At 47.1% G+C, this 11,112-nt stretch overlaps 1 protein-coding gene across 1 annotated transcript in view; it reads left to right on the forward strand.

The window, feature by feature from the left end:
• FBXW4 (F-box and WD repeat domain containing 4) overlaps nucleotides 1–9,122 on the forward strand; it is a 59,065-nt gene extending 49,943 nt beyond the window's left edge. Inside the window, exons 7-9 of the mRNA XM_065746967.1 lie at nucleotides 7,635–7,775; nucleotides 7,955–8,096; nucleotides 8,340–9,122. Coding sequence (XP_065603039.1) covers nucleotides 7,635–7,775; nucleotides 7,955–8,096; nucleotides 8,340–8,456 — 400 coding nt within the window. The 3' untranslated portion in view covers nucleotides 8,457–9,122. The remainder of the gene's footprint in view (nucleotides 1–7,634; nucleotides 7,776–7,954; nucleotides 8,097–8,339) is intronic.
• Nucleotides 9,123–11,112: the final 1,990 nt, after the last annotated feature.

The raw sequence follows: 11,112 nt of genomic DNA on the forward strand, positions 1-11,112 counted from the left end.
GGGGCTAATAGAATCTGATTGGTTTTGGTGCTTTCCTGTTTAAATCCAGTCCTTCTTGTCTTTGTGTCTTGTCATACTCAGATTTTCTATGCGTGGAAGTAAGTAAATGAAATGAAGATCTGCAGGAGTAACTCGTGGTTATAAGATGTGCTAAATATTTTATCAGAAGATTTTTTTTTATAGAAGCTTGGTCTAAAGTGTGCAAGTGCTGTGGTCTAAAGTGATTCTGTAAAAGAGTGTTCTCTTCAGAGCTTTTAACTTCAATGTTTAATCAAGTTTAAGACCCTCTTCAGCTCCTCACAGGACAGCAGAGGGGCAATGCTGATCTCTGCTCTCTAGTGACACCCACTCTTTGGGAGTGGCATGGAGCTGAATCAGGGGAGGGTCAGGTTGGGAGTTAGGATAATGTTCTGCACCGGAGGGTGCTAGGCATGGAACAGGCTCCTGAGGGCAGTGGTCACAGCAGTGAGCTGCTGGTGTTCAAGAAGCATTTGGACAATGTCCTCAGACATAGGGCTTGGATTTTGAGTGGTCCTGTGTGAAGCCAGGAATTGGACTCAATGATCCTTGTGGGTCATTTCCAACTCAGGATATTGTATGATTCCAGTTTAACAGCAGAGGCGTGTTTGGGTGAAGGGGAGCAAACAGACTCAGAACTGAAGATCCTAAATCACAAAGAAAGTAACCGCCTCCTTCATCCAGGCATTAAAACTGGATTTGTTTAGGCACAGAGTAGAGGATGGATACCTCAGTGGGACCAGGAAAGATGAGTGGTAGGAAATAGGTACTTAAAATAGATTCCCAGGATTTGGAGGACAGAAGAATGACAATACCATACTTCTCCTGCCCTGCTTTTCTATGGATTTGTCACACGAGTAATCTTTCTTACTGAAAGCATTCTTTCTGGGCTTTGTTGTGAAAAAGGCACTACACTCCTTTTAGGCTTAAATTTCTTTCTCAGCATCTCTGTCTTGGCTGAAAAAAGTCTTTAAATCATAATAAGGGATTCAAAACTTGTCCAACAGTGAGCTAAACTACTTTCTGAGCTGTGTTTGTCTCAGATAAGTGAAAGCAAATGTGAATCTTCTACTACCTCCTCTCAGCAGTAGGATGATCCACAGGTAACTGTCCTTCCTCAGCTGCTTATTCTCTTTTCCTGAGGCAATCCTGCTTATTTTTTGCTGTGCTCTTTTCCCTTCCCCTCCACAAACGGCTTTGCTTCTTCTTTTTGAAGCATCAGTTTTGAGAAACCCCATTTATATTTACTTCAGTCTATTGGGAACAGAAGTGGTGTGCCTTCCTCCTGAAATTCAAGGGAGAACGGTTTGTGAGGTGACAGTCTGAGGTATATCATAGGGATATCCTAGTCTTCAGGCACACCCATTCATAATCTGTTCATATTAAATCAGTTTGGCACAATGACTGTCTTCGTGTTTCTAATTTGGTGCTCAGAACCAATCCCTCTGTAGTAAGGCCAGCGGAATGGGGAGCTCAGTTGTAGATTTAGGCAAAGGAAGAGCAGGTCCCTCTTCTCGGAGCTGCTCCCACTTGTGACTTGAGACACAAGACTGGAAGCAAACTGTTCCCTTGCCTTCAGGCATGAATTAATCCTTTGACAAGGTTGCAGTGAAATTCCTACCCCAGTTCTGTGGCTCTGAACTGTAGGATTTGTATCCCTTGCTCAGAGATCTCAGACCTTGTTGGAGACAGAATGCCTCCAACAGCCAACTACTTGAGCCAGTGCTGGAAGAGGCTTTCTGCTCTAGGATGCCTCTTAAGTGGCTCTCTCCTGGATGAGTGCTCCTCTTAGCAGCTTTGTTGCGGACTGAGCACTGTCTCTTGGTTTATAATGAGTAGCCTCTGTCTTATCTGCTCGTGCAATGTATTTCCTGTGGTACGCATGCATTCTCAAAACTGTTTTGGGCCTTGTGGTTCTTTGTTGATTTTCTTGTTTCTTTTTAACATCGTTTTTCTCAACCTTTCATCATGTAAGCTTGGACATTCTCTGCCTTCCTTTTGTTAAGAGAACTCTTGTGCATTATAACCTACAAGTAAAACCCTTGTAAGAAGAAGAACATACAGGTGTTTATCGGAGATCCTTTTCTCCCACTGCAGTTGTGATTCTCTCGCACTGCGGTTGAGCGTGAGGCCAGCTTCTGCCCTCTGGATGTTGCATGTCCAGGGCACGCTGTGGCCTTTGCACTCCTGTTCAGGCGTATTTATGACAACTTTACAAGGCCCTGAACAATTGGAGAGCGTGGGTGGGGGCTGGACACTCCAAACGCATCAATCAGTTTCATCCCTCTGAGCCAAAGCAAAAGCAATCTTTATTTTTCCCTGGGTTGAGAGAGAATCAACAGAGGCAAGAGAGAAGAATGGGAAGGAGTGAATGAGGAACACCCTCTGCCACTGGCTAGTGGTAGCTCATTTAAACAGATGGCTTTGTTTTGATTTGGACTCTCCATTTTTTTGTCTCCCCACTAAAGGAGACCTGCAGAGCTCAGTCCAGAAAGGGAGCAATGCAGCCGCCTGTTCCCACACAAGTGGGGCGAAAGGCGAGAGGCTTTGAGAATTCCCCGCTTCTTTTCCTTGCCTTCCTCTTTTTCTCTTCCCTCAAGAAATCACAGTTTGAGAGAATTCCCCCCTGCTCCTCCCGTTGGAAAGAAAGACAGAGAAGACATTCTTGACATTCTTTGCAGAGAAAAGGGGTTAAATGTCTGAATTTGGGGGTCACCATGTTATACAAATTGCAATCTAATCGTTTTTACAAGAACACACGTGTGCTGAGAAAAGGAGCCATGGACAAGGAAGAAAAGGGGACAGACAACCTTTTTTTGTCCTGGCTTTTTTTTTTTTTTCCCCCCAAGGTTTTGGACTATTGTCATGTCATGTCTCTCTACCCTCCTCTCCCCCGAGAGGGAGAACATTGGTTTTATAGTTAAATTGGTCCGTAAAGCAGAAGGGCTTGGTGCCATTTCTGTTTGTTTTCCCAAATAAAAGCCCCAGCAGGGTCTCTTTTGCACCGTTGTGGCTTTATTTGAAGAAACTGGCTTTTTCCCATAGCCCAGCGTGTCAGTTTATCCTCTGAACTTAACCTTACGGGAACCCGAACAACAAAAACTCACAGGGTCCCCGAGCTGGAAAGGTAAAGAAATTGTATCTTTTTATTGGACCATTTAAAGCGTGTGTGGGCCAATTCAGAGGAAGCAGAAGAAAAGAAGGCAAAACTCCCTCTTCTGTCTCTTCCCCCCCCCCCCCTCCCATCGACACAATCTCGAGCCATCGTTGGTGTCATTCCCCCCTACTGCCTCAAGGCCCTTCAGCTATACTGGGGAAGCTGAGAGAGGCATTTCTCCTGAAAATCACTTAAAATCACTTATAATGGCATCTCGGAGCCATTTCACATGGAGGTCTCCTCCAGAATTCCCCAGTCCTATCCCCACCTCCCTGCAGGAATTAGTAACCTTGGCCTAGTGCCGAAGTAATCTTGGGTAGGATAACACTGTGAAAAATAGCTTTGCCAAATAGCTGTTTCTCCCTATGTACGTTTATAGATGTTGTTTAACCAAACCTTTCTCTTCTTAGCATAACCTGCTGCATCCCTTGAGCATCCTAGCCACAGTTGAGAAGCACCTGGAAGAAACGACAGCTTAGCCCTTCCCTTCAGTTTTGGTGTTCTCTCCAAATTGGTTGACAGGGGCTGTACAAATGCTTCAGTCCAGAAAATTGTCTTTAAATGGGTTTTGTTTCCTTTCTGTTTGATGCCCTATCCAAATATCCCACTGTTTTGAATAGAACAGTGCACTTTTCAGCATTTATTTATTCATTTAGGTAAATGCTTCCCAACTAGCTTGCTGGAAGTAGATTCTGATGTTAAAATATGCACTTAGAGCAGTGCTTGGTTTTGGCTTACTTATGTGCAATGGCTTCTCTCTGATGGATGGTTGCAGCTCACAGATGAGATTTCCAGAGTGCATGAGTATGTCTTCAAATTCAGACATATCTGTTCTCAGCAGATGTTCTGAATTCAGCAATTTCCTAGAATGCATTTAATACTAAACTTGTTTGCTGTATGTTGTGTGATATCAATGCTAGTGAATCAAGTTTGACAAAAATTTAGGGTGAGGAGAAAAACGCGTATTGTTTCAACCCAGCTTTTGGATTGTATTTTATGTACATCAGAGATAGCTGGCCAAGACCTGATGCAATTGGACAGAGTGCAGGGAGCTGCAGACTTCTTCAGAGCTCCAACTGTCAGCGTGGTCTCAGTTACAGTCATATAAAAGATCATTTTTGCTTGGGAGGCTGTAGATTACTTCAACTTTGTGATCTTTTTTGTGCCTCTTTGTGTAGATGTCCTCTGCCTAAATAAGTTGTTAGAAAACTATCTGTGATGTGCTGGTGTATCCGCTGCTTTTTTTATTGCACTTTGATAGGTCATCCTGATCATTTTTGCGATTTCAGGGAACAGCTGTGGGTTTTGCCCCTTAGGATGTGGAAGCTGTTGGGGACTGGATTTTGAAGGCAGGGAGTAGTTGGCATAATGAAGACTGAAGAATTTGTAGGCACTGACTTGTGATCTGAGACTGGTACACCTGTGGATGCAAAACACTTCCTTCCCAGCAGAGGCTCAGCATGGATGCACTTGGAGGATATGGGGCTAGCGCAGCATGGTGACCTGGTTCCTGGAACTGCTGGCCCAGAGTCACCTTAATTTGTTGAAAAATTGGGGAAATATTAATCACATTCAGCGTCTTTATTTATTTTAGTGTGCTCATGCCAAAACATAGCTCTTCTGGCTTATGTGCCCAGTGTGCAAGACCATGTGATTGTTCGCTGGTGTCAGGTTATAAGTTTTTCAATGTAGCAACTAATGTGTTGCTTCTGCAAACTGCTAAAGGGCTGCTGCTGTAAGCAGGGGCTGGACCTCCCAGCTGAAAGCTGTCTTGGCTGACCTGTTCTTGGGGCAGGAGGACTGAACTGATTAACAAACAAGCAAAACAAGGTTTCCTTGCTGAAAAGTGACTTGCATGCATCTGTGCCCACCAAGGAAAGCTAATCCTGGTGAGGATTTTGTTTGTTTTCTTTTCTGTCGTCTAGGCTGGAAGGGAATTGGAGGAACTCTGATTGCTGAGGTGCTTGGGTACTACTTGTGGTGAGGTGCGAAGGCATGGTGAACACTGGAGCAAAGCACCTGGGTGGTACACAGCACAGGAAAGCAGGAATCCAGACTCTCTGTTTTCTCTCTAAGGTTCCTTAGTGTTTGATACTTTTTATTTTATTTTATTTCATTTCATTTGGAGACATTACCAGGCTGACATTAAAGGAGACAAACTTTTGTGTGGCCAGGCTCACTCTGGATGTAATGGGAGCTTGCCAGAGGGGGAGGCATAAGAGGAGATCCATTTAAGGCACTTGAGAGGAAGGAGAGGTGCCCCAGCAAGCATAAAAGATCCCTGGATGTTATTCAGCATCCTGCTACCTTTCCTTAGCACAGTGCCTCTCTTGGCTGAGCACTTTGCATATTAAAAGTGTATTAGCAGGGAAAATGATTGAGGGTAAATAGCACAAACAAGCATCAGCCAGGTAGCACATGTTCAGCGGCCGTGCTGCTGTTTTCTGTGTACAGCCACTGAACCAGCTCATCTCCTCCGAGCTGCTCCCTGCTTTCCCTCTGGCAGCTAGCAGAGGACTCTCAGGTTGGACAGTCTGTCTTCTGCTTCTTGCAGGTAGACCAAGGCTTACACTTGAGAGAGCAGTTGTGTGGAGGCTTTGAAAATGGCACTGTGCCTGTCTGTCTGTCCTGCTGACTGTGCAGAATGGCAAGTGGAGTGGATCAGTGCACTTGGAGGGGCAGGGCAGTGCCAGAGTTCAGATGTCCAAACTTGCCGTACCCTGTGGCAAAGCTGGAGGACGCATCTACTTCAACTCAGACTGCGAATGTTTGACCTCCAGATCTACAGATCCAGGTGCAGAGTTGCAGCTAGGTTGGTCTGCAAGTAACCCTCCAAGGGTTAACGTATTGTGAGAAGGTTGCAAAGGCCTGATGCCTGGAATCCCCTCGATCCCTTGCCTAGAGAAATACAAAGTCCAATAAGCCAGCACCCCTGGATTCGTGTTGGGGGGGATTAATTCATGCACTTGATGTTAAAGCTTGTCCGAGAGGTTTGCATGGGGGGGCCATTGCTAGGGCTGGTTGGCCTCTCTAAATGGTTGCTAGGGCCCTGGCATCAAGGGCCAATGTAGCTGCCCACAGCCACGGTCACGGAGGGAATTACACAGCCACAAAGAAATTGTTATTCTACATAATCTGCTCTTTGGAGAGTGACTGTGGGGAAACAGGCTGGCCCCAGCATGCCGCCAGCTCTGTGATCATAGAAGCGTGCTGGCTGCAAAGATCGGCCAGGGCTCGCCTTCTGATCTGGGGACACCAGAGCTCGAGGCGCTAATCTGCTTTATCAGCGATTTCTGTCTCCTGACACAAAGGTGTTTACTTGTTTTAACATCTCCTGGGACTCTATTTCTCCTTTTGTGTGGTCTTTATCCCTTGACGAGGGCTTTAGCCCAGATTACAGACAGAATTAAGGCATTTGGCGATGTGCCTCAGAACTGTGTGATGCTGGATCAAGGAGCAGAAAGTAACAAAATAATGGTGGGAAATGCTGGGAGTGACCCCACGGCGGGGTTCGTGCTGTCGGCTTTCAGGACCGCTTCATTGTCCTGAGAGCCAGGGGCCTGTTGGAGAGGGCAGCCGTGTGGCAGGGTTGGAAAAGCAGGTGCTTCGAGGTTTATTGTGTCCAGCATGTTTGATGTAAAGGGTGTGAGGAGGAGGCGGAGGAAGAAAAGGAGGGTTTGCAATAGGTGGCCATCTCCAGCAGCTGGACAGATTAGATTGTCCCCTCTGTTCCTGAGAGTATGCTATGGACAGGTGTGGCTGGCTGCTGGGGTGAGTGGAGTGTTTCTGGGAACACGCTGCTTTGAACTTCATGGAGATTTTGTTTTTGCTTTTCCGCAGCAAGCAAGGAGTTTTTCAAAGGGCACGGGAGAGGCTAGCCTTTGGGAAATCATCTCCAGAGCATACCTGGGATGGCTGCTCTTGGCCTGTCATGTTCAGCCCCAGATAAGGTGTTTGCAGCATGCAGCATAATGGAACTACGTGAGGAAGAGCAACCACAGTGACCTGGGGCAAGAGTCAGATTTGGCTGTGGATCTGAGCTGTGTGTCAAAGATATCAGGAGATACCCTAACAGACAGTATGCTGAAGGACAGAATCTGGGATGGAGTCAACCAGGGGAGTGGCTGCTGCAGATTATTTGGAGTTGAGTGTTATTTCACATGGAAATGGAGCTTCGTCATTTAGTGTATTGGTCACTTCTCTCAAGGAAGATGATCCCCTGCTGCTAGGGGTCAGCTCTACCTTGGCTTATTTCGTATGACCAGCTGTGACTCCTGCTGCTCACTATCCTTGGCAGTTTGTAGCCTAACCAGTAGCAGAAGCTGGAGGAAGAAGAGCAAAGCTGTGCAGGCTTGCACAGAAATGAGATCTAGGAGACTTCTGTGACATCTCTGCTCTGGCCTGCTGGACTGGAAGGGCTCTCTGCTCGGAATGACCCTTCATTTATGTTTCTTTGCAGTGGTCAGCTGTTAACCTGCTTAGGAACTGACTTCCACCATGGAGCTGGAGTCCTTGACGTCTTCTACGAAACTCCCTCCCTTCTCCTCTCATGTGGGTATGACACTTACATCCGCTACTGGGACATACGGACCAGCACCAGGTGAGCCTTCCCTGCTGGCATCTGGGGCCTGTGCAGGGATCCTCTGGGCTCTCCTTGTGCAGTGCCTGGGCTCTCGTCTGCAGCTTGCTTAGCTCCTTCAGGCAAATGGAGTCTCAGTTCCAGTCCAGGTGCTGGGTGGCAGAGGCTCAGCTGCTCTCTGTTTTGTGTTGTCATTGCAGAAAATGTGTCCAGGAGTGGGAAGAGCCCCATGACAGCGCCTTGTACTGCATAAGGACTGATGGGAACCATATGATTGCAAGTGGCTCTTCCTACTACGGCGTGGTGCGCCTCTGGGATAAGCGGCAGACTCAGTGCCTGCAGGTGAGGGCAGACTGGAGGCCAGGCAGCAGCAGGGCTTCGGGCTTGTTCTCTGGCAGCCAGGTAGCCATGTCTCTTTGAAAGAAGACAAGGCTGCTGAGCTGTCTTTAGAGTGAGTCCACCACGTAGAGCCTGATCTTTATTCCTGCTTTGCTAGGGCATCTTACCATTTTGGGCCTGAAAAACCTGTTGGGGTCTGTGGGCTGACCTCTTCTTTGAAAAGCTGACTCTCTTGTTTTCTTGCAGAGCTTCCACCTGTCTTCACCCACCAGCAGCCCAGTGTACTGCCTCCGTTTCAGTACCACCCATCTGTATGCTGCCCTGGCATCAGCCTTGCACGTCCTTGACTTCACGGCCCCATGAAGGGCACCATAACTGCTTCTGGTTGCCCCAACTCAGCAAAGTTGACACTTGGCTCAGGGAAAAGCAGGGCAGGAGAGGTGAGAGTGGCCCCAGGGCTTCTATAGAGATTCTTTGCCTGGCGGAAAGCTATGTTAAGGAGTCCAGAAGGGGCAAAGCTTTCTCAACTTCATCTGCCTCATAGTGGAAATAAAGGCCAATTGTCCTTTCCTTTTTTTTATTTTGTGAAAGTCAGGGTTTGTAATATTAGCTGTTCTTTTTCTGTTTTTGTTTTGTTTTGTTCTGTTCCTTTTTTTTTTTTTTTTTTTTTTGAACTCTCCTGTGGATACTTTTGAAGGGCAGGTTGAACCAGAATACCCTATCAGCTTGTATGCTGGTCAGGTTGAGATCAGCCAAACTCTGAGCCATGTGAAGCAAGTCTGTGTGTGGGGTACACTGATTTGGCAGAAGGGAAGGTGCCTGGAGCAAAGACTCCTTTTCACCTGTGCTTGCTCTCTTGACAGCTGCTTGTGCTGTTCTTTGCAGCCAAGAGAAAGAATTGAGCTAAAAGGCAGAGCCAGCCCTGCTTTCAGTGTATGCCTCCCCTAGCTGGCCACCAGGCCAGGCAGTGCACTTGGCAGGGCTGAAACAGTTGTATTTTGCTAAATAAAACTCTGAAGGGAAACAGAAGAGAGCGTTTGTTTTGTTTCAAGTTCCGAAGGAGCTGTGATGTTATCTGCTTGTTGCAGAGGAGACTGGGCCTGTTTTCAGATAGTCTGCATGTCCAGAGGATCTCTCTGTGGGTAAATGCTGTGGCACTTCTGTGTTGAAGGCAGTTGCTGGGATCTTGGCTCTCATATTGCTTATTCAAATAAGGAACAAAAGCTAGATCACATACTGCATGTACACTGTAGCAGCAAACTGGGCTAGTGCAAGCACCAAGGCCTTGGTGTGACTTACTGGGATTCTGGAGTAACATCTAAGAGGGTTCAGCTTTTTGCAATGGCCTTCTGAACCTGACCAGAACTGCATCTCACAGCTGTAACTTTTGTGTTTTCTGTGCTGTCTGAATGATTGTGGATAGTGCAGTGTTGTGTCTGAGATCTGGTTCTCCTCAGGGAAGGAGGTGCATGAACTCTATTAGGCTGTGAGTTTGGGTATCCTGGGTAGGTAAAGGAGAATTTTTGTATCACATGCTCACAGCACTTTTAGGGCAAAGCAGCCAGCATGGTGCTTTATTAGGACTTGATAGGCAATTTCTGCTGTCAAGCAGCTGCTCTTCTCTTGTGATCCACAGTGACTGGAAGAGGGTGTGTGCTGGAGCCCCTGTTGGAGCAAGGAGGGAGTGGAACCAACCAGATTCTGTCCTGCTTGAAAGCAGCCATCCACTCCACGTGAATGAGAGACAGCAGCACAGGGTGTGAAGTAATTGGCTTTGCTGCAGGATCATGTTCTCACAAAGCTCCTTCCAGCAGCAGTTTCATGTCACAGTTTGTGATCCAGCTCTGCTGGCAATTATGCCAGCTTACTGCCAGCTTCCGTGTAGCTACATGTGGTGCCACATGTTCTCCTGGAGACTAAGTGGCAAAATTGATATCTGAGTGCCCCAGGCACTGATCTACTGCTGTAAAAAGATGTCAGTACTGGAACAATCTTCCATCTACACAAATCTGTAAATTCCCAAAGACAGCTGGTCCAGGATAAGGATTCTGGAGAAGAACCTTTGGGCTATAGGTGACACGGAGCTGTTGTCCAAAAGGTGGAGCTTTGTGTCAGGGACTGCTAAATACTGTTGCGGTATTGCTTGGAGCATTTCAGGCTCTGCATGTGAGAAGAGCTTTATTTAAGTGATTAGGCACGAGACACAAGACCAGAGAGATGGCAGGGCTTGGAAGTGGGGAAGGAAGGTCTGTGTTTTCTCAGATCCTGCAATGTTCCAGGTCCTTTAATGAAATAGCAAGTGGAGGGGAGGGATGAAGATATTAAATGTCTCTGACAGAGTCCCCAGAGAGAGGCTGTGAAGGATTGGGGTTAATATAGGGTGGGAGGAGAGGTTCGTTATTGCACTGGAACTTGGGAAAGGCCCAGAGTAGCAATGAGCATGTCAGCGGATTAGGTGAACAGTATCACTGGTGCAGGAGGACTCCTGTAACAGACCTGCCCACAACACTGCTGCTGCCAGTCCCGCCATTCCCTTTCTGCAGCCCCTGTTGGTGGATCCTGCACTTTTCTGTCTGTCTTAGGTTCTTTCTGGTAGAAACCTAGAAGAGAGCTGCGAGTCTATGGTGGAGCCAGCACTAGTTAGTTGAAGGATGCACCCTCCCACCTCAAGTGACCTTAAGGAATGGGAAAACCAGAAGTGGGGCTTGGCACAGTGCTTCTGCTGAGCTCTGCCTGTCAACAGTGCCTTGGGAAGACTGTGCAGATGGGAACTGAAGTTAGGCAGCAGGGAGAGTATAACTGAGGATGCCAGCAAAGCTCTGAGGAGGTTTTGTGGTTTGAAAGCAGTACTTGTCACAGGAGCTATGATGGGAGCCCACAGCACATTCACTTAAGTTGGATTTTTTTCTGGGCAGAAGCTATTCAAATATGAACTGGGGATGAAAGGACATGCAGAAGTCCAAGCACAGGGATGGTTGATGCAATGAAGACAGTAGCCAGCTGGAGGGCGAGTTGTAAA

Source organism: Cyrtonyx montezumae, unplaced genomic scaffold (assembly GCF_038088225.1).
Source record: "Cyrtonyx montezumae isolate F1298 unplaced genomic scaffold, pur_monq_1.0 scaffold_4, whole genome shotgun sequence".
Taxonomy (NCBI): Eukaryota; Metazoa; Chordata; class Aves; order Galliformes; family Odontophoridae; genus Cyrtonyx; species Cyrtonyx montezumae.